At 33.1% G+C, this 23,819-nt stretch overlaps 1 protein-coding gene and 1 long non-coding RNA gene across 4 annotated transcripts; one reads left to right on the forward strand and one right to left on the reverse strand.

Moving 5' to 3' along the window:
- Nucleotides 1–329: 329 nt before the first annotated feature.
- On the reverse strand, nucleotides 330–14,689 carry LOC110119602. The gene is made up of 2 exons (XR_007225609.1): nucleotides 14,586–14,689; nucleotides 330–548 (listed from the first exon to the last, which is right to left on the reverse strand). It is a non-coding gene; the product is annotated as an uncharacterized LOC110119602 (long non-coding RNA).
- LOC100651169 (chromatin modification-related protein eaf-1) lies at nucleotides 548–23,358 on the forward strand. 3 transcript variants are annotated; one of them, XM_020864877.2, is made up of 5 exons: nucleotides 548–1,141; nucleotides 1,217–1,354; nucleotides 4,899–5,083; nucleotides 18,262–18,464; nucleotides 20,554–23,358. In XM_020864877.2, the coding sequence occupies exons 3-5, from the start codon at nucleotides 5,062–5,064 to the stop codon at nucleotides 22,495–22,497; spliced, it is 2,169 nt and encodes a 722-aa protein (XP_020720536.2). In that variant the 5' UTR covers nucleotides 548–1,141; nucleotides 1,217–1,354; nucleotides 4,899–5,061; the 3' UTR covers nucleotides 22,498–23,358. The 3 variants fall into 3 exon arrangements, with proteins under 3 accessions (XP_020720536.2, XP_048265748.1, XP_048265749.1); XM_048409791.1 differs by lacking the exon at nucleotides 4,899–5,083 and having other exon boundaries at nucleotides 548–786; nucleotides 843–1,125; XM_048409792.1 differs by lacking the exon at nucleotides 4,899–5,083.
- Nucleotides 23,359–23,819: the final 461 nt, after the last annotated feature.

Genomic DNA, 23,819 nt, shown 5'->3' on the forward strand with positions numbered 1-23,819 from the left:
GTTTTAAACAGAGATAGGATTCTCTACTCACCTCTATCTGTCTCGCAAGTACGAGAATTTTGTTGTCTTTCATGTTGATTTGTCACAAATCAATTTTCGGACAGTTTTTCCTAGCGAGTGTCACAACCCATTTATATGATCATAGTTAAGATTATGGGCATAGAGATATCGTATGAACCGATCATAAACTTCACGGAAAATTGCGAAGTGTGAAACCACTTACGAGAGCGGGGAACAAGGTTATGTGGTACTTTGGGGCCGCATTGCTTATTGGTTCGAGCGTAAACGCGCAAGATAATGTTTATGACAAATTTTTTTCATCAACTTTATTATTTATTACATGTACATCTATTGGTCCTTGAATAAGATTCGTTTATTAAATACAGTTCGCATACTTGTTGATGAGATTATAAATTTCAATACGTCGGATTGATATTGTGTTTACATGTGGCGACACTGTATCGTTGACTATAATTCCTATGTCCGCCGCAATAAATTGCGGAAGGTGCAAGAAACGCTAATTTTTTTCCAGATCGGTATGTCAGGACCTGAAACACAAAGCTGCATAAAGTCCCATCTAATGTCACGTCTACCCAGTCTTTATTCAATGAAAGTACAATGAAAGTAAATCAAAGTAAATCCGAAGAAAAATGTGGGAATGGGAAGGAAATTGATGTCAGAAAGTTATTTGCCCTAAGAAAGAAATTTCGAACGAAACAGTTTGCAGGACACTAAGAAAAGAAGATATATAATGGTAGAGTTGTACGAAAGAAATCGATCTTTAAGGTAAATGGACAGAAACGTATAGAATTTGCAAAAGCGTTTATAAATCGTGATCATAGTTTTGGAAATCTGCAATTATTTCCGATGAAACTGAAATTAACTTATTTGAACGAGATGGGAAGAAACAAATTGTATGGAAACAGCCTAATACCAAAGTATCATATATGTGTAGTAGAAATACATGCTCAATAATCAACCACGGAGAAGGATCTTCTATGTTACGGGGATGCATTATGTGGAGGAGAATCATTCGTTAACATATACGAATAAAGTATATACATCTATTATTGAATATATATATGTTTGTATTCAATTTCCCGTCAATTTTCATTACCAACATAGGTGTGCGCTCAGTTTCGTAAGTAACTGTAAATCATACGAAATTTTGTATTTAAATAATTAACATCGTCATTGTTTCATACGTTCAAAATAGCGATGAGAATTAAAAATCTCGCCGATAGTAGAATGCGATCTATCATATGCTTTTTGAATACTGAAAACGTTCGTCATCCTTTCCAACACTTTAAACGGAAGGTATTGAAGGATCATGCCTACACTTGGCTTACAACAGGTAGGTACACCGTAGACTTGGCTCCGAACGAGTATCATATTTTTTTAAAAGATTTATTATTAGTTTTTAGTACGTTGACGCTTCGCAGTGAACGATCATTTAATCCTACTGCGTTTTTTGAATTATTTTAGATCCAACAACCCCTATTTCGTAATATAATATTCTATGGATAGATGAATATGAGTTTTTAAACAATGGTGTAGACTAGCGATTTTTTGTGTGTCATATAAAAATTTCAGTATGGCCTTGACATTTTATCGAAGGAAAAATTTTTTGGAAATTTTTTATATTGCAATTTACAAGCACTGTAATGGGATACAATTATCGTGATAATAATAATAAAATTCGAAATCCGAAATGCACAAGTTGCAAGACACTTTTTATAAACATACACTTAGTGGAACTTAGTATACAACACGAATAGCAGTCTTAAGCATAGAATTAGTGCTAAAAACGCTTATTAATTAAATGCTAATTAATTATTGCTTATTAATATAGTGAACAATTGACTGTTCATTTATTTTGATGATTCTTGCGAAGTATATGCTTCCAATAAATATCACGTAACTTCAATATAAATTTCTAGATGCTTTTCAAATTTAACCAACATAGTTCTGTCTCGTTATCGTGCTAATGATATTTCAAAATAATTTGTACAATATACGCGTAAAGAGTCTAAATGTGTTTGAATACTTTTTTGATCTATTGTTATATTCTAAATCATTAGAAGAATCGATCAAATCATCATTATAGGAAAATTTTAAGGTAAAGTTCTCACTGCTCGTTACAAAATTATTTAGATCGTATAACAGGACATTGAAAGCGAGTGCCGCCCTGTACACATGTATACGCCTAGTCTGCTTTTCTTCTGACCGATTACCTTTCCCACGGCGGCTTACAGGAACATAACCGCGTTTATATTACAGTCTGTCGTGCGCATTTAGTCACAGGCGAGCGTGCACATACACGGGCAAACTTTAACATACGGTTCACTATGAGAAATTCTCATTGCGAGGGCGATTGTCTGTTGCAATCATGAAACATCGCCACTGATCCAGTTTGAAAATCAAACCTGTAGAATCTCTATACACGATTAAATCGATGAAATAATTTTTATTAGGATGCGCGCACGCGTTTCTTTCCATTCGAATCAACGAGTTTCGTTTAATTTGTGCAGATCTATTTATGTAATTAAACATATTCACATATCTGCCAACTTAGCAATTCTGATAGCGAGTACATGCCTTTTCAATGTTTTACACACGTACCCTTGTAATATGATATATTGTGGGAACAAAAATGATACAAGTTCATTATTAGATTAGCCTTATAATGTACTTGAATTTGTGATATTGTACTTGATTACAATATTACCCTTGACTTTGATAACATTCACTGTTGGTCTTCGAATACTCGTAGAACCAATGATTACATCAATTACCTATGCATTTTTTAATGTTACTTAATAATATGCGTAACATAAAAGTACAATTAAAAATAATTATCACGAGCTGTTTTAATTTTATAAATCTATTTTTCTATTTACTATATGGATATAGATATATGGATATGATTGACAACTGATCTTGATAATTGTAATTCATGTTCACCATTATCTAATTCTATCGATTTATAAATATATACGTTGTATCGTAAGTGGATTCATACATTTATGAAAAATTGAAATGCGTAAAAATGTATAAAATATCTATAATGTGCAAGAATATATGAAATATGCAAAGTAAGGTACTTTTTATAGCAGTTAGGGGATGAAGAGAATTTTTATTTAGGTCCCACTTCTTTAATGACGTACACGAAAATTTAAATTTGCATAATATCCTCTAAGAAGTTATTTTATCTTCTTATGTAATTATTTGTAATAATAGTAAATTTGTAATAATAGCAAAGTAATATTAATTATTTTATTGACAATATTTATTTATTGGGACATTTATACATTTTTAAATTCTTAAATTTCAGTCAGAATAATAGTGTCAATCAGAATAATAATAGCGGTGTATCTCCAATTTTATTAAAATCAAAATCATACCACATACATGTTCAAGACAATTAAAAAGTACCGGTATAACAATTAAGTATCTCCATATATATTATTTTTACCATATTAAAAAAGATGATATACTTTTACGTTAAATATATGCAACATCAGTGGGAGTTACACCATCATTATTTTGGACCACTCAAATAATACTTACGATTATATTTACGTGGACATACATTACTGTAATAAGTGGCCTTATTAAAATCAAATTAAATACGTACGTACATCTAAATAGGGATATATAAAATAATCTAATATATCTTACATGTCTGGTTCAGTCGCTTCTGCGGTTAGTCTTGGTTGTTTATTCACGTTTATTCAAGTTTACTTATATTTTTAAACAGTGTCCCAAGTTTAGTAGATTTTAGTACCCGGTGATTTGCTCTCGAATTTCTTACATTCACCGTATTGCGCTCACCTAAGCGTACGGAACGTCGTGCTTTCCTTTCGATCAACTTCTTTGCTATGTATCATGTATCTTATATTACTAATTTGTGTTTACATCAATTTTAGAATCAATTTCCAAAAAGGACCCCCTTAGAGAATCACGAGATAATTAATTGCAGTTGTAAAAATAATAATTCTACATTTCCAATCGATTGAGCTATTTGCCCATATGACTGTTGTTTGAGACAGTCAAACAGATTAATTTTTTATTATATTTTATTGTGATTTGATTTGTTAACTTTATTTTGTATTAAGAGCCTATTTGTTACTTGTAGTAAATAATTCAGATAAGAATTTATTTTGTTTGTTGGATAAAATGAACAAATCATTATCAATCAGTACAACTAATTATTAGTGCGCAATGTCTTTCTGCATACTAATTTCTGGATATAATGTTTTTAAATAAATCCATCTTGAAAGTGCTTAAAATTATTTATGCAGATGTAATTTCTATTTGTTTCTAATTATTATGGTAAATTCTTAAGAGCGTCTTATATAATCCATCATTGTCCTGTCGTATCGTACAAATGATATTAAACTTATTTGATATGACTATGAATAGTCGAAATTATATGAAATTGTAGAGATATAAAGAGATGAATGGAAAAATAGAAAAGGAAAAACACACTACAAAAGGATACAAATTAAATTGAAGTTAAATACGTCGGTTAAACAGCTGTTAATGATCTTGGCTATTATAAGACTCATAATACATATATGCAAAGTAAGAAAGTAAAATACTTTTTATAATTTATAATACCCAGTAGCCGAACAAATTTCCATTTCTTTAGTGTCAATAAAAATAAACGTCCGTAGCCTATTTATACCGTGGTATATCGTACTGTTAAAATTCCTTTGAATTCTGATCTGTATTCAATAATCTTATCGGAATTTCGTTTTCACACTGTAACTTTCAAATGCTATGAATATGAAGTAGCTGCATCTGCAAGTCAGTATGCAGAATTCATTGTTAGCAGTAAAATAAGTAACAATGTCTATAAAATCGACGTGCATTAATGTCTTTGTTTCCTGAAGTTCGTGTACCGGCGATGTGCACCTAGAAACAGTTCGTCGCAGAAAAGTGGTAACAACCCCACCTGGTTTGCTCGGGTGCGGCCTTTCCCCTTCGTCTATAAAGCCACTAGGAATCTACTTCTGCCGAACATTCACTCGGCGCTTCGTCACTCATTTGTTCACCATGTGGCTGCTTATCCTCGCAGGTGAGTATGCTACGTCATGCATTTCATGGGACAAGGACGAGTATTTTGGTGCTCATTCTAACTTGTGACTATTAGTACGTTTTTTTGTGCAGACTATTTAAAAAATCGGTCGAAAGAAAAGAAACAAAAGTAGGGGAGAACAGTGCGTGCTACGAGATTGACATATTTAATTATGTGTGATTTTATGAATATTACATTTCTTGGGTATATATAAGTGCGTTTGACGTTTCAACGCGTGGTAAATACTTTTATTTCAAACACGTTCAACAAATTTGTTGTCTTCGAAAATTACTGTCTCAATATTTTCATTGCATAAATTTTAAATTAAATCTTGCAATAAGATATTGATATAAAATAATTCTCCACACAAATTTAACAAAGCAGGTTTATTTATGAGGATTTTGTGACAGTGTTTCACTTTTCTCACTCTTTAGATTACATAGTTCTTATTACGTACAAAATTTGACATCATTAATGAAACGTAGATGATCGTGATTTAAGTATATAATATTAAGTATTTAATAATGCTCCTCTTATTCGTATAATTTGTACCTTGAGCAAAAGTTGCATCAAGTTATATCAGTTCGGACTGTTCTTTAAAATTAGGAGCAGGCAGCAACACTTTCCTTGATTCTCCGGATAAACTGCGCACGTACGGTAGTGCATTCGTATTAGAAACTTGCTTCCCGAACAACTCGGTTACTTTCGCGTTTCAACTTATACAAATGTGTAGAATGTTGTCCACACAGAGAGATCAAAAATTTTATTTCCTGCATACTGGTCATTGGATATAACATTTCTAAATAAATCCAGATCTAGAAAACTAATAATCTCTATTTGTTTTTAATGATCGTCGCAAAGTCCTAACAGCGTCTTATAAAATCTATCATTGTATCATACGAATGATATTACGTTTATTTCATATAATAATAAACGGAAAAGTAGAAAAGGGAAACATAGTACAAAAGCATGCAATTAAATTGAAGATTATAATGTCGTTTAAACAACTGTTAATAGTCTTGACTATTATGAGGCTAATATATAACCATTATTATAATTAATTTAATTAATTAATCAGAGATTTGTCGCAGGCCTAATTTTGAATCTTAATCTTCTTTTTCTACAAAAATGTTTTATTTCGTTATTATAATTGTGAATATTTTAAATTATATATAACTGTAACAATTGTATCATTTTGGTATGAAAATTTTATCCTGTATAAATATAGGTATTTGTATACTTTCTCTACGTGTGCATGCGCGCATTTACCGTGACATACCTACATAGTAATTATATTCGACACAGACCTGAACGAAATTCATTTGAAATATTTCTTTTAAAATAAATTATTTCTTTTAGAATAAATACAAATTTTAAGCAATGCTACTCAATTATTTGACGATTAATGTATTTTAATCAATGTTGTGTCTTTTTTGTTATGTGTCTTGATTAGAAGAATTAAAAATTAATCGAACGTTTGTGACAGTAATAAATTAGGAAATTGTTTGGTTTAAGAAATGGGACGATGTTATTTCTTAACGGGAAATTAAAAAATTGTTTTCGAAATAACATTCGGAACGATTTTCGAATAATAAGTCAAAATCGTTGAATTAAGTGGAAAACAATTAACTTGACACTAAACTACGAGCATTTGCGTAAATTTATATTCTTATGAATATAATAATAAAAAAGAAAAAAGAAAATGGCAACTCAGCTAGATCTTATCCACTAAATATCCTAAAGAGTACTATACTTTGAGTGTTTCACGTACTTTTACATATTATGAGCTTTCTAGACACTTTTGTACTTTTAAATCTCCCATAAATGCATATAACTCCGCAGATTAATAATTACCATTCAACTGTGGTGAAACTTTTACCATACATATTTACCAAGCTTTTGTTGTTCGGGACTTCCGGGTGTAAGCTGGATCTACCAGGTATTATATTACATCGGGGTTAAATGATACGATGTCGTTTGACTCTTATAATCTTTAAATGCAAATTACTTGTACACTATGTGCTGCGTAAAATGGTAATTTAAATAAGAAGCGAATGGCTCCGAGGAAGCCACAGTTTGGTGTAAGTACCTTTTCTGTACACGGACGCGTAGAGGTCATACGAAGATAAAATACGTTCTTTTTAAATGTATTATATATTTTGTATTATATATTTTAAATGTATTATATATTTTTTAATGCAGTAATCGATATAGCTCGTTATCCTCCTTAGAAAAAGTACTCGGCCTATTCATACAGAAAGACTATTAGTTTAGCAAATATTTTAGCTTTGATTCGTCAAATTAAACGCTTGAATATTGCATCGTGTTTTTCTCTCTCTTTCACACGTTAAATTTGACGAATTAAAGTTAAATTATATATCTTTTTATAGAGAGTAAAGAGCATATCGATCGCTGTATTTAAAGAAACGTATATCACCTTCATATAATTTCTACGTGTTCGTGTATAAAAAAGCTATTTACACCGGATTGTCACTTCGAAACCATTCACTTCTTATCTGAACTATTTTTTTATACAACACATAGTGTACGAGTAATTTGCGTTTAAAGATTAAGACCGGTCAACCTGTACATACGTGTAATTTCCAGTGAACGTGGACACAGTCTACATTCGAGTCTCGATTAGATGCCATTCAATTTATCTTTATTTTACGCAGCTCCTTCATTACTTACTATTGAATAAATTTGGAAAAAAAGAAAGTATTGGGAAACGATTAGTTTGATTGGAACCAAATAATAAATAATTTATCCTATGAAGCGACGTTATGATTAATCGACCGGTCTTTGCGCGGTGCAAAATCCGATAGTTTACCAGTGATAACGTTTTAAAATAACGGTGTCAATCTTCATTCGAGAGGGCTGATCACGAAATATTTCACACCTTCATCGTTATACCTTTATATTCTACTTCAAATAAATAAATGTAATTTTTGTACGGAACACTTCATAATATGCTTAAACTATTTCCAAAAATAGATTATTTGTTACGTAATTGTAAAAAATAAGATATTACTTTCGATTTTCTGAAAATGTTCAGATCAGATTCGAAGTTAGTGAAATAATGTACGCCGTGGGAATAATTTAGCTAAGATGACATTATTGTTATGCGTGTGAATCTAATTAACGAGTTACGGCTCGTGTGAAAAGCTTTAAAACGAGCATACGCTTAATCCAAATTTTTAATTAGTCCCTTATTCTTGTTAATTAATATATAGAAATTCTGATTGATAAACTAATGGAAGACAGTTTTTATTTTTGTACAAGCAATAATCAGTTACTTTATTTGTATTATATATAGAATTGGTGTACATTTATTGAACAATTAATGCAAAAGTAGAAATAACTTTTTGCTTTCCGTGATATATTTTTTAACAAAATCACTTAGTTAGAGAAGAGGTCATAGAAACGTAAAAAAACATATTTATTATACATACAGATTAGTGCGTCTGACATTATTTTGCGCAATTCTATTGAAAATTTCATTGGTCTTTTACTTTCACATTGAGATTCGAAGTTAAGTCTTATGAAAACGTATAATAAATATCTTTTAAATCGCATTCACTCGTAAATGTCCACCACCTTGCGTCTGAAGCAATCAATCATAATGACACTTTCTATTTCGATCATTTCGTGAGAAAACTAGTTGAAAATCTAATAAGGAATACAGCGAATTATCTTGGTATAAATAATATAATGCAGCATATTAAGTTATCCTATTTTATTCTTCGATATATTGCATTTCTTATTACTAATTATCTTCTCTAAATTATCCTAATATAAATATTCAATAACAATGTACTATATCTTTGTAACAAACAAATTTTAATTATAGTAATACAGTAAATTTAGTATAAATTGTTTAATAAGTATAGTATAGTAAATTTTAAATATAGTAGCAATGTAATTAAAATTGGACACAAACATTCCACATTCTATATTTTACATTTTATATTCTATATTTGGACAAAGGTCATAATTTTGTAGAATTTATCACCATCGATTCGTACATCTTAGAACTGAAGCCAAATAAGTGTTCACTTCTGTATTTGCGTTCTTTATGAAAAAAATAATCAACTGCGATACCACGTATGGAGTGAAGTAATTATAGAATGGAAGAATAAAAATATCTGATATTAAATTATTTAAAAGCATCGAGTGTCAAAGATTTTTTAATTTGAAAACTGATAACAGTCATTTTATGATTATTGTATTCGACAAGAAATATAGATTTCTCTACAAAGATGATGTTCAAAATTAGTTGTAGCATACATATTATATACATTGTATTATTACAATATCAAAGTAAATTATAAACATTTAAAAAGCCATGAAAAGGGAGATATATTTTTGTAGAGTGAAATTTAATTAAATAACATTATATGATCATTGGTATTTGATTATTATTCGCAAAGAAGAAACTGAAATTAATATACATATAATTATAATAAAATGTAGGATATTTGTAAACTATTTTTCGCAGAAAGCAATCCGTAGAACATAATTTTGTCATTTCTTTTGGAGACCAAAGAACAAAAATATAAATGTCTTATTAGAAAAAGTTATGGAAAGACCGTAATATTATATCTCGCAGTTTGTAATTTTATTTTGAGGTTTCTAAATGATGAATGAGCATAGAGTCAATTAGTCATCATAATGAGACGTAAGGATGTACGAACTATCTTGGATCGACAAGTTTCATTGACTTTCTAAGTCATCATTTGATTGCATTGACTTCCGGTAAAGGCTTTGCAAGATTTATGTAAGATTACTATGCTCCTTGGTTATTTTTATATCTATGTAAATTTAATTTCCAGCTTAGAGAGAATTTTTAAGGACGATGAATATCTGTTCATAATTAATCGAATACTATTATTATTATTTATTATTTATTTTATTTAAGGTCGGGTCGACCATTTTTTATGGTCGCTAGCTACAGCGATTAAGAAAATGCATAACAAGAATATGCAAAAATTCAAAGTTTAAAATACGATAAGGCAAGTTGCAAACATTGTTAAATAATAATTTATACATTTTGAATATATGTACATGTGTATCATATGCAGTACAATTACAATACGATATAGTATGGTTAACAGTAATATGATACAGTATATGTTAGAATTAAATCGATAGATTGGCAACATCATAATTGACGATATAAATTAATATCTTTGAGAAAATAAATTTACGATACAGACATATCTGAATTTCATTTGAAAGAGCGAATTTAATTTTCTGTTGGGGAACGTTACTACGATTAAGACGATAGGATTATCGTCACAGATAGAATAAAGTTATAACGATTGCACCTTTTTGGCTCATTTTTAGTTATAAGACGAGAACATGTCAGTTTATCGTGTCCAATTTTAAGTTTGATGAAAACAACTTGCCCTTTTCTATTAAAGCGATCGTGTCATGCGAAGCAAAAACAAATTACAGAGAACAAAAAGTAAATAGTCTTTTGATAAGTCCACTTGTGTCTGTTCTTGACTGTATAGTACAAAAAGTGTAAACTTTTGAAAGCGACCACAGTAGTTGCAAATGCCTCTTTTACGGAAAAACCGAGAGTTCCTTTCGTTTATCCAACGATGCAAAAATCTTAGAAGCAACTCTTTGTTCGAGCAAGGTCATGTCCCAGAAATATTTGAAATGTCTGTGATTTCGTTGAAGCTATTGCTTGCAGGGAGGACAGTATAGTGTCTTGTTGAATGATTCGTTTAAAGACGCGTAGATGCGGACAGTTCAATTTGTAAGGATGTTTTCTCAAAATATACAGGGTGTTTAAAAAAGGACTGCAAGACCTTAGACGTAAGATCGATTTTTATCATTTGTCAACAGTTGTTGTCGCGAGTATGTTTCTTCGTTGAACTTAAAGGAAGAAATTTTCATCAAGTCACTTCTTACAACGTTTATATTAGGCAGATTTATGTCAGTCATATATATGCTTGACATTTCTTTACATCGGGCATATCTTGATACAGTGGAGCCTCGCTTATCGGGGACAAAGCTGTTCGGATAATACAATTTTCGCATAACAGAGCAATCACTTGCCTGATGTAAAATTTCAGATTGGAATTAAGTTTAGGTAGCTTTAAGGTAGAATTAACAGTATTTATAGCTATTTGCGACATCCTATCGTAATATTTTGCTTACTTAAACTGTCCTTTCCGATAGATCGAGTTTATAATTGAGCTTACGCTGCTTGTACTTAAATATTACATATTGAACGCAAACAGTCAGCGTGTTCGTTGAAATTTGCAGGGCTGTGGAAATACAAGGCGTTAATTAAATAAGATTTGTTAACCGGAGGTTGTTACTTAACTGTCTTTCAGTTGAAGACACTCGGCTCATTACTCAACGCGAACAAATTGCTCGCATCCGCGTAATTTCTTGCGTAATAACAAAGGAAAACAAGAGTCAATGCTCAGGTTTCCTTTTTCATTCTTAGTTACTTCAAACAAAGATTTTCCAGAGAGAAAAACGTTAAGATCGATCTCAGCTGTAGACAAACTATGGAAACAGTTTAGCAATCTTTTCCCAGCCTGGATGCCTAGGTTCACAGTCCTCTATCTCTGACTATGTTCACAACTTTGTGTGAAATAATTAGCGAATAAGACAAAAGCAAGATTAGACTTTGTAGTTTAACTTCTTATTATCCATCCTTATATCAAAATGAAATAATGAAATTTACTTTTCCAAACGCCATTTTATCTTCTGTAAAATATTCCCCTTTATTCATTATTGTCCACGCTTTTCGGCTTTACATGACTTCCTATTGTCCATTACATCTTACACTTAGACTTAACTCAACTTAAAACTTTCCTGTTCTTCATAAAAAATAAGTAAAGTCAGTCTTTGAGTGTTTCTAAAATAAAATGCATTTGTAGAGATAGTATTTTAATTAATAATTCTTTGTTTTGTTTTAAAAGCACTTTGTTTTAGAAGAACACGATTCAATAGGAATCTCAAAGTTGATTTTATTATTCAGCGATAATGAAAGTGCATTTTAACGTTACCGTTCTATATGTTTTATTAATCTTTTGATTTTGTATATTATTATAGATGCTTCCTACGTACGAATTATATTTACCAACAGGAATGAAATGTAATTTTCAAGCCACGTGCCAGTTAATGATATTCACTTCTGTTCTATACATGTATCGGTCAATTATATATATATATATATATATGTACAATTAAGAGCAATAGTATACTTTCCAGTTTTAAATTCGTATCGTACATCGTCCTTGTGATTCGATACGCAGAGAAAGTTGATTGTAAAAACTGATATTTCTAGAAGTGAAAAGACGTGTATTACCCATTCTTTTGCGCTTTTTCGACTAAGGATTAATACGTGTGATTTAAAAAGGGAAATTATTTATTATTAAGTGAAAAGTTTAGATAAGGCGCGTAGCGTCATTTGTGTAATAAAAATAATAAAAATTAGACTCTTACAGTTAGCATAGTTGAACAGTTTCTAAAACTTTGCGTTTTATGCGCACGAACTATGCAAAATAAAATTCTTAAGTCGATTGTGCGACTAAATAGCAGGTATCCTATTCTCCTTCTTGGTACGCGGAAGATCGATAATTTTGCCAAGTCAATTATAGCAAATATAGCAGATACAGTAAAATAGCAATATAGCAGTTCCAAATCACAAAAATTGTTTGATTAGAATATAGGACTTTATCACATTAATCGCATTTCCTACAGAATTCAAGATCCTTTTCCTTTGAATATCGGTTGAAGTATGTTCCCAAATATCTTATCTCTTAGTCGTGTTATTTACTTATCATTTTTATCTAACAATTCTTTTATTTTTAATTATTCACAATTTTCATGTTTAGCATAGTTAAACAGTTTCTAAACCTTTGCGTTTTATGCACACTACCAATCAACCGATGGCGGTCATTTTACGATATTTAGAAATTTCTTGAAACTTTTGGAACTACACTTCCTGAGTATAGATGGTTTTAAAAATGGATAGTTCCTCACAATCTACCTTCTTTTTTGCCTATAATCTAGCCAATCCCAACGATGGCACCTCATTTCGTTTCTACGATTTCATTTCTCTGCTTTTGTCTTCTAATCGCATGTTTGTAACAGCTATATATGCACAGCATGTTTCGCATAACACGGCCAACCGACTAGGAGACGCTTCTACGTGAAAAAATAAGTCGAAAATGTAAAATAAAATTTTATAGTCCGAGGCATTGTTTTCGAGAAAACTGATTTTGAAAATTCATCAAGTAAAGTAGAATATGGCCAATTCCAAATGACCAAACAAGAGTCAATAACCGACAGGTGGAAAATGAGTGTGAAAATGAGCGGAACACGCGCGGTAGAATTGTTTTATAAAATGCTTCGTACACGAGAAAGACAAATTTGAAAATTCACTGCACTAGATCAATTTTTAACTAGACTCGCTTAAACTCGATTTTCTCGAAAACGAGGCCATGGACAAAAAAGTTCTGCTCTACATTTTCGATTTATTTTCGCACGCGGAATCTCTATCTGGTTGATCGCCTCGTGTGGGCCACCCTGTATACCGTGTAGCTGCAATTACTCTATGCTGTAATCGATATAATTGTTTCTAATTTTTCATAGTATATATTTACAAAAATAAAGACCGGTTTATAGGCGTATCATAAGATTATTATCATTACATGCTTCCACAAAGAAAAAGGATCTAAGAGAAACTTCCTGCAAATTCACTTTCACGGTAACGATTGTTTGACACTGGTCGTCCACAGCAAGGTCATTGTTTTTCATGTAATGACTATTCAAACGTAACAACTATTTTATTTACCCTGAGATAATTCGAAACATGTTTGGCTATATCTTCAATTATGATATTATATATTTATTTTTCTTATTAATATATTATCTGTTTTTGTACATTTGCTCGTTATGCGTATCATTTGTATTTGTAAAATATTTTGTCTATAATTAGATTCTTTTACTAGGAAGCATTTCATACATTTGACTAATTTAACAATAGAAATTTTTAATTAGCAAAGTCATTGGACGCGAATGGGAAAGTAAAGAAACCGTAAAAAGTACTAGACTTATAAAATTAAATTAACCAATTCTCTTACAAACAGCCATAAATTCTATTATCTCATATTCAGTAGCTGGTAAATTTTTCAAAGCTTTCACGCAAAAATATTGGCTATTTTACAACCCAAAAATGGAAGAGGAAATTAATATTGGATAGCGAATTCAGCAAAACAAACGTATAACTAAAACGTATTGAGTAGGAAGCATATGAGTCGTTCGTTTGTGAAATTGGTTAGCTCGGCAAAACAAACAGAAGAGAAAATTGAGAACTTATATAAGATAAGCATCAGTCAAGTGCATTGGCACTAAAATTTTAAAAAGTGGACTCAACCTCTTTGTGCACGACCTATATAATGTTTAAGTGACAGTAACGTGCGAGTTACCTTTCAAAGGAAGTAAAAGATCGTAAGATATATATACCTACGTGGAAACGACTGGATTTGTAGATTGCGTTGCGTTGGAAAGCTTGGATGACTGAAGACCGAATGTTAAGAATGTGAATGCTTGAAGAATTAATAGAGCATGCCTAGTACAGGAATGGCGAAGAAAATTTTGACCTGATATTTAGTACCTGAACCTTAGACAGACAAAAAACGCCTGTACAGTTTGTGCCGCGTGTTTTAAAAATATTACAGACAGACTAAATACGGTTCAACAGGAAGTTTTATTGAATAGTTTTAAATCAAATTGATTAGAAAATTTGGAACATGACCGCATACTATTTTTGGTGGAATTTTATCTGGAATAGGCAGGTGTAAGATAATCGACGTAAGGATGTTGTAGATTGTTGTTCTAATATATTTATATATATATATATATTGTCTTTTTAGAAATCCAATTCAAGACAGTACTTTCTACCTTGTGTGAAAAAAAGATGCAAGATTAATGCTCGTACGAATTTTATTAGAAAATTGCTTCATTTATTAAAAATGGTAAAATCCAATCTTCTTTCGTTTGATTGGAGAAAATGTTCAAGAACAATGAATTTCAATTATCGCTTCTTCGATATATTTTCCAATGTATTATTAGGATTACTTTAATCCTACATAATATTATAAGAGCAGATGCACGTACGTCGGAAGCAATTTATTATTCGAAGGTAAAAGCAACGAGATCCGGATTGTGAAAGTTTGAAGGATCTAAAGATCGCTGATTATAAGAAATTTTCGATCGTATTTTTTTATTAAAAGTCCATCAGTGTTTCAATTATTCGAAATAATTTGATACTTGTCTTTACCACATATGTATTATGTTTATACTATATTTTATTATATTATACTATACATATACAATGTATTATATTGAATATTCTTAGGCACTAAATAATTGAATGACTACTGTGCTACGTACAATTAAGAAAAATGTTTGTTGATTGTTACATTTTGTTATGAATTCAATTAGCAGAAATTAAATTAAGAAATGTACATTTTCTTGTGTCATAAATTACGACGTTGATATAGAATTTATTTAATTCACAGAATAGATAACGCGCAAGTTCCAAATTATTAGTAACCTTAAGTTTCTTTCGCATTCATCATAAATAATTAAAATATTTCTACACTATTAAATTGTTCCGGATTTTCTGCTGAAATGTTTCATGGTTATATTATAATAACGTAAATTATATTTATTTATAACTTTATCATTGTACGTATGATACAATGAGAACATTTTTAATATTATATTTTCAGATTGATCGATGATATGCGCAGAATATAAAGCACAAAAACATAATGCGTAGAGTCGAAACAAAATGCTGCGATGCTCAGCTCGTTAATATTTTAATTAACCTAGAGAGTTTTTGATTAAATTAGCAATGATGAAAGGTTTTATTAAAGACGTCGAAAGTGAATCTCGTGGGAAAAGTTTCTCAAGACCGCGTAACTTTCTCTGCGTTAGACTGCTTTCCCAACTCCTTTCCGCCTTCAGACTATACATTCTCAGTCAAGCGGAACGACATAAAAGTCACCTGCGAATTCGTCTTCCGCAATTCTATTGAATCGCGTTACAAATAGGTCGAATAATTTTTACCTACTTTGTATATAACTTTACAAAATATTATGTTTAACAGGTTATCATTATTACCTAATAGTTCTTTAGTACTTTATACTCAACGTGTCCTTGTTATTATTACATTGACCTTTTTGAGATGTAAATAGATAGCCTTAAAGGACAAATGTATGTTATTGTTTATTGTATATCGTAAAAGTCTTGTGATCATCTTTGACAATGTAGTCATCGTTGTAGGCAAAAGTCGAGAAACTTTTTCAAAGTAGGGTTGTACCTATTTTTGATGAAAGAAAGACACGAAAAATTAGAAAGTTGTAAGGTTTTAAAGGAAAATTTATTTTTCTCGGCAGATAAATTGGACGAATATTATAAACAAATAATCAAACGAAGATTTGACTTTATTGTTGTTACACGAAAATCCCTTTTTAATTAGTTCTCCGAACTTAAATTAGTGTATTTTTATTTACGGTGTTACACTGAATCTCTGTTATGCGCCACAAGGAAATTATAATTATACATTATAGCTTAAGAAGAGGAAAATTTAAGATATTGAATTCAAATGCTATATCGAGCTTCTACGATCGAACATTTACGAATACAAAATATATTTTAGAAAGTAAAGGTGGAATTACGCTGGCAGAAAACCAAGTCATTTCCACTAATTTACATATTACAATTTTTTAGCAACAAACGTTTTCGTCCCACTGTTTGTTCCACGTTATTTAATGTGAGAAACGCAAATAATTCGAAGCGATGTTTGTTGAACCAAGGCGTAAATGAGGTCACGGAAAGGCGCATATAGTAAACGAACTTTCAATATCGATTTCTTCTAAAACGCAGTTTTCCAAGAGAAAAGAATATTATCGTATACCGCTGTCCTACTTTTTCGATCAAAACCACATTATTTCGGGCCATAATACTAATTCAACGATTCCACTTATCCACAGCACTGTGTGAAAATCTTAGATCGTGTTATTATAATTATATAATACCGCATATTTTATTTTTCCCGATGCTTGTTCGCGGTTCTATCTCGTTCACGGATTTGTACATTCTATGATAAATACAGCTCTGACCTAAATGTTAGAACCTAGTGCACCACGAGTCTATATATATATATAAGAAAAGTACAGAGAAAAAGAATGAAAGTTACAAGAGAAGTCAGCTATTTAATTTGTCGAGGATAAAGTGGTACAAAATGTAAAATGTGTTTGATAATTTCTTTAAAATAGCTTCTCCAGATATTAAAATAAGAGCGTACGAGACATCGACTATTCCACATTGATCTCGATATCTGTTTTAAGAATTATAATCTTCTTGCTTAAAATATTGGATGTACAAGCGAATAACTCACATTCTTTGGAGTTTATTTAATGAAAAATACAGCAAGTTATTCGGTCGAAACGTTCGCCCTTCTTTTCTAAAACGTTATGCCGTTTATCAAACGAATAATAAATTCCATCGTGGAAAAATACCGTGTTTTTACAAGATCCAATCTTCGAGTCACTTTTGTGCCTCGCTCGCTAATTAGAAGTGGGTATAGGATAAGGCGTGTTACAAGTGTTGCATCGATCGGAACAGGTAGTAATCCACCGTAGTAATGTCTAGAGTAAGTTACCTGCTGCAAGACGTCCCACACAGGACTCATTATGATGTCTTTTGTCATAGAAGCAGTGCGTGGTCTAACGTTGTCACGCAGCAATTTCACAGAACGTTCTCATTTGTCAGTGTCCTGACGATTGGATCTCGTTTAAAGTCGCACCATTTGTCCGTGATGGAATTCATCTCTTGCCTAAAAATCAACTTAAACTTGAAAATTCTAGACTTAAAATCGTAGAAAGCAGCGACAAATACTTTGATCGATCAGCTTAGTTTTTTAAAATAAATCTGGGAAGTTATCGAAAAACTAACCATTAGATCGTGTACGAGACAAAAGCATGCAGCACTATGTTAATTAATTAAATAATAAAGTGACAAAACAATTTCTTTTGGTCCAATGTGTGGTCCTAGAATTTTGCACAGTACTGTACCTGCTAAAACAAGATTCTTATTTCGTTATTTAGAAACTGCAATTCATTGCTTCTTGATAGGTCTTTTAACGGTTTCCGGGGCCGAGGAGGCGATTTCGAACACAGCTGAAAAAGCGAAAACCTCCTCTGACAATGCAGGCGACATTGTCATGTTGGAAATCGATGTCAAGGAGCCTGTGAAGAGATCGCCGATTACAGCCACTGCCGAATATGGTGCTCCAGCCAATCAGTACATTCTTCAATCAGCCGATGATACGCAAGAGGTAGCGATTGACCATTTCATAATTCATGCTTTAAGTAGTGTTTCACGAAGTATTACGAATTACGAGGTATTACTTCCAATGTTTCATGCCTACTCATTTAATTATGCCAGGTATATCTATGCATAGTATGCCAGTTAAGGACACTGGCCGAGTGTTACGCGAAAGACTATCCTTGATATTTTGCTAAATCTTTTTACGAACGAGCGTAAAAATATATTAAGAAGAAGTAGAAGGGAAATGGAAGCACCTATAGCGTGCGAATGTTGAAATATAGTAAATCCATTGAAGAATTTCACCTCGTGAACAATCGCATTAAATAATACCGACGTGTCTGTCTTTGTTATCCTAAAAGAATAAATGTTCCTGGAAACAGGCAACATCATTGCTCTCGGTCAACCGTGACTATTGGCCGCCAATCACCGACGAACGTGGTGAGCGGCTACACAGTGTATAGGCACGGACAGTACACATTTTTCTTTTCCATTAGAACGGTGGGTCCGCCTTCACGAACTAGATATATTGTGTTGCAACCAACAATTGCAATCGATCTAATTCCATTAATGTCGTCACTAGCGACTGTCCTTTTCGTCCTTTGTTAAATCAGCCGCGTATCCTGGACGCGTAGAATCATCCAGTTCTTGAAAAGATCATTACAGATATGGTAACTTTAAAATATTTCTTTGTGACCATATGTTTGCACGAACTTGTAAATCCGTGTAGCCATTAATTGAGGACTATTGCCAAGGTTTTCTACGTTATTTTGCGAATGAAATCGATTCTGATGTAACTTAATAATTAAATAAATTACACGTAAAGTGTATACTTCATAGTCGCTAATTCTATAATAACGTGTAACAAAATTCAAATTCATATTTATTTTTATCCTTCGCGATAGGGGCTAACTGGAACATTAAGCAGGTTTCGCGCAAGTAGGGAAATTTTCAACTATTTGATATGAAACAATAAGCGAAAAACTGTAAAACTTGAAAAGTATAATCACGGATGCAGCGGAATGAGATTCATATTACATTTTCTTAATGGAAAGATAAAAGAAAAGTACGAGGAAGTGGAAACGAAGAAAATGAATCATCGATGTATAACGTCTTAGTTCAGGAGGGAATTTTAAATCTCCTCGACACCTACACTCGCTCACGATCGTTTCGTCGTGCTAAACGCGATCATGCTCTCTTGCATAACTTTTACCTTCTAATCGGTCCGACCAGACAAAACCGGTAATACCACACCCAACGATCGAGAGTATATCCGTCTGTAAGTCTTGCAGCCGGTAGACACGCTCTATGCACGTTGCATGGCCTTGTATGCCATTGCCGCGATAAGTTACGTTGAATGAATCTTCACGCTCCTATGGGTTATCGACTCATCTACAGTCATCATCTGTTTCATTCATAGAAGTATTTTCAGCGATATGTCAGTGTCGATTTTCAACTTAAAATGATTCATCGATTACTTGCTTTCTAGTACATAGAAATCATCTGTTTATCAAGTCTTTTTTGCAACTGTTATCCGAACTCTTTTAACAGATTATAAATAGATTGTAAATATTATAAATTTATAAAATTATTCTGTTGCTTGGCAAACTCGTTATCTTCAGATTTTTTAATTCTTCAAACTAGGTATCAGATTGAGAAGCGTCTTTTAAACCGATAGACAACTCTTCGATGTTAGTAGTAGTCAGTGATGTTTAAATAGCAAATATAATAGTTTTTATGTATTTTTACCTTGACAGAATTCATATACTATCACCACAAATCGATCAAGGTATCCTGATATTTAATATTTTCAAGTTATTCGCACGATGCTATCTCTTTCGTTGTTTTTATTGTAATTAATTAATTTTATTTTCCTATGAAAAATTTAATGACTCGGTAAATACTAATGATCGTTTGATTCGTTTAACCCGGAATATGATTTTTGAATTATTAGATAATTATAATTATAAGGTAGCATTTTAATATCGAAGATATACGTATTTTGTTTTTACTCGGCATTTTAAACTCCAATAAAGCGCGATTGAGCTATCGAATCTTCTATTAACGACGATTACATGGGAAAATGTGTGAATTTTTAGCTACCACCGGAGTATTTATCTGTACTACAACAATACGCGCAGGAAGGACCGCAACACCAAGCGCCACCGCCTCCACGAAGAGTGCAGCCAGCGTACGCGAAACAACAGCAAGCGTTGCAACAAGCTTATTACAACTACCGAAAGCCAACGGTAGTGCCGCCTCGTCCTCGTCCTCAACTTCACCCTCAGGCTCTAGCTCAAGCCGAAATAACTGCGGATATCCAAGCTCAAGTCGATGCTCAAACTCGCACAGACGCCATTCGCACGGCCCGTTTAGGATCGAAAGCTTCCGACGTTCCGGTATATCAAACATCCTATGCCCAACCAAAATTGGGAACGTTCGAGCAAGAATTACTGCAACTAGTCTCGGCTAATCAAGCCCAAGAATTTAAACTTCTTCCAACGCAACCTAAGGGAAGCACATCCGCATATTCCCAGCAATTAGTAAGCTATCCGGCTCAATACGCGAAACCAACCGTGGCAGCAGCTCAATTGCCCGAGCAGTACCATATTGAAACTTCTCCACCGCGATATCATCAACCACGGCCACAACCACAACCGCAGCCACAACCGGCACCTGCTTATCAATCGGTTGAAGAGCCTGCTCACTATCAAGCAGCTCAGCCTGCCGAAGCTTACAATCAGTCGCCACAATACGATTATATCGATGACGATTCGTATCGGAAAGCCCTTGAACAGGCCCAAGCTCAAGCTCAAGCTCAGGCGGAGGCACAAGCGTTGTCTTTCCAGAAAATCGCGCAAGCTGCGTACAAAAAGCATCACCAAGATGCGTTGGCGCATATGAGGCTCACGAACGAACGTTACAGGCAACAGTCTGCTCTAGAACAGATTCAACAAGGTGCCCAAGTGAGCGATGCCGGTCGTAGTCACTTGCAAGAACAGTTGCATCCAAAAGGCGCAGAGGCTGCTTATAGGGCGAAGCTGAAAGCCCAGATAGCCGCAGAGGCAGCCGAGGCAAGGAAATTGCAGCAAGCGCAAGAATTCAAGGCACACGCTGACGCTATTCGCAAACTCGAAGCTCAGCAGCAAGCTCATCTGAAGGTGCAGGAAGAGGTTCATAATTATGCTCTGAATTTCGAGAAGAATCAAGCGCGCGCTCAGGCTATAGCGCAAGCCCAAGCTGAAGCTCTTTACAAGTCCCAACTTCAAGCTCGGAATCAGATTAAAGGCGAAATTTTGGCGATCTCCAAGGGCCAAGTGCAAGGAAAGAAAGTTGATCCAGACTCATCCGTGTATCATTATACTCTTTCAACCACTACCGCCCTTCCTTTCCTTCACAACAGTTATTTTACCAATGATCAGTTGCAAAAATACCAAACATCCGGTTCTTCTTACGTTCCTAGATCAGTTCCAAAATCCGATGACGCGAGTCCCGTTATCGAAGCAGCGTCGGCCCACGTGCAACCTGTTATTACGCAACCACGGCAAACCCATAAGTTGAAGCTCCCTTCGTCTTCCCAGTCGGTTTACGTATCGGAATCGGGTTTGCTAAAAAAGTCACCGATTAAGTCGGTAACCATCGAAGAAGTAACCGCCCAGCCGGATCAAATCGCTGTTCATCCGTCATCCGCAGCCAAGGCACGTGCTTTGACGGAAGAAGACTTGTCGGCATTGATTAACGCAGGATACACCGTTACTCCTGTGACGCAGCCTGGCAAAACTATTCAACAAATTTACGCAACCGACAATACATCTGCGGATAATAACCCGTATTATACGAAGAAACAAAAAGCTCCTCTTGCAAGGTCTGAATACGTCACCTATGAAGAGGTGATTCAACGTCCACGCAAGCTTGTTAGAAAAAATAGGCCGATTCTGAAGCATAGTGAGAAGGAAGGCGATTTAAGCGAGAAAGTAACTTACTTGGTACCTCTCGAACCGGCTTTCGGCACGAGACAACCTCCGCTCAAACACGAAGAATAATTTCGTTGAAACGTGGCTTTTCCTTGTCGTTGCGTTGTAAGTCCAGGATAATGCGGCATGTAGTTTAAATACTGTTCTTACAGTTTATCTTTCGTCTTTGATTTTATAACGTAGTGAAAGCTATAAACTTGAGTCGTAATTGGATAGTATTGAAATTATTCGTCGAATTTACTTTTATCAAGAAACAATACTTTTTTTTTATAGTACGTATTAATATGTAAGCTTTTAAGTTATGTATGCATTTGCTAAAACGCAACTAGGTGTTGATACTTAAAGCAACGTTAATGTCATCTACTGACAAAAGCGAGGAAACTTTTTCGCCAACCCAGTGAAATATATTAATTGATAAACAGTTCGAAATAAGAACCGTAAGACTAAATTTAAAAGGTAGCGATAACTTCATTTCTAGATGCAGCGTGAACAGTTCTTCGCGTTTCTCAATCTATATTCTGTTTTCGGTGTCTTTTCCAGTCTTATGCATATGCAATTGCTTCGAGCATGATTAAAACGAATGAATGTATCTTGAATTTTTCCTAACGTATCATTCACTGTTTAAAATTCGTTAACAATTAAGTTGAACTCTTGAAATGTAAATTTTATACGTAGCGTTGATCAAGACGAACGGTCAAATTGTATCAAAGCTCTCGAAAAGTAAATACACACACACACATATATATATCGTTGATACATTTTTATGGCGCAAACGAGTACACCTTAGAATACCCTTGTACGCGATGTCATTTGCAGGCGGTATGTGCGACGGTGCTGAGTCGAATCATTTTAATTTATACTTATTATATTTGTATATATTAGATTTTTACTGAATAAAATAATTCAGAAATTTTGCTCTGCCATGTATGACATATCTTCTATCCTTCGATTACCCTGTTGTTATTACATCAAATGTTCCTATTCTTCCCACAATAATAATCTTTAAGCAGAAAATTGATAAGTACTGAAATTAATTATTCATTAAAAGAAACTATTTCACGCACCTATTGATTTAAAGATAAAATCATTGCAGAATTAGTTTTCAAGCTGTAGATATTGATATCTTTGGCATTTGTAGAAATGAACACTTGTAGGAAACACTTTGAAGGAAGCGCAAGTTCCTCTCTATTCATCACAACATACAAATTTGCTATAATTTTTAGTTTCCTTCCTCCACTTGTAATCAGCTGCTGATTTTCATTTCTCTATTTTACGTCTCTTTTCCCTTACTAAGAAATCAGGATAGTTTCATTTAACAAATAAACTCCGGGAGACGGAGGTACTTTAAGTACAGCGTATGTAACATTAGGAGTTGGTTTGATCTGAAGCCT

The sequence above is a fragment of the Bombus terrestris genome, chromosome 10, assembly GCF_910591885.1.
Source record: "Bombus terrestris chromosome 10, iyBomTerr1.2, whole genome shotgun sequence".
Lineage (NCBI taxonomy): Eukaryota > Metazoa > Arthropoda > Insecta > Hymenoptera > Apidae > Bombus > Bombus terrestris.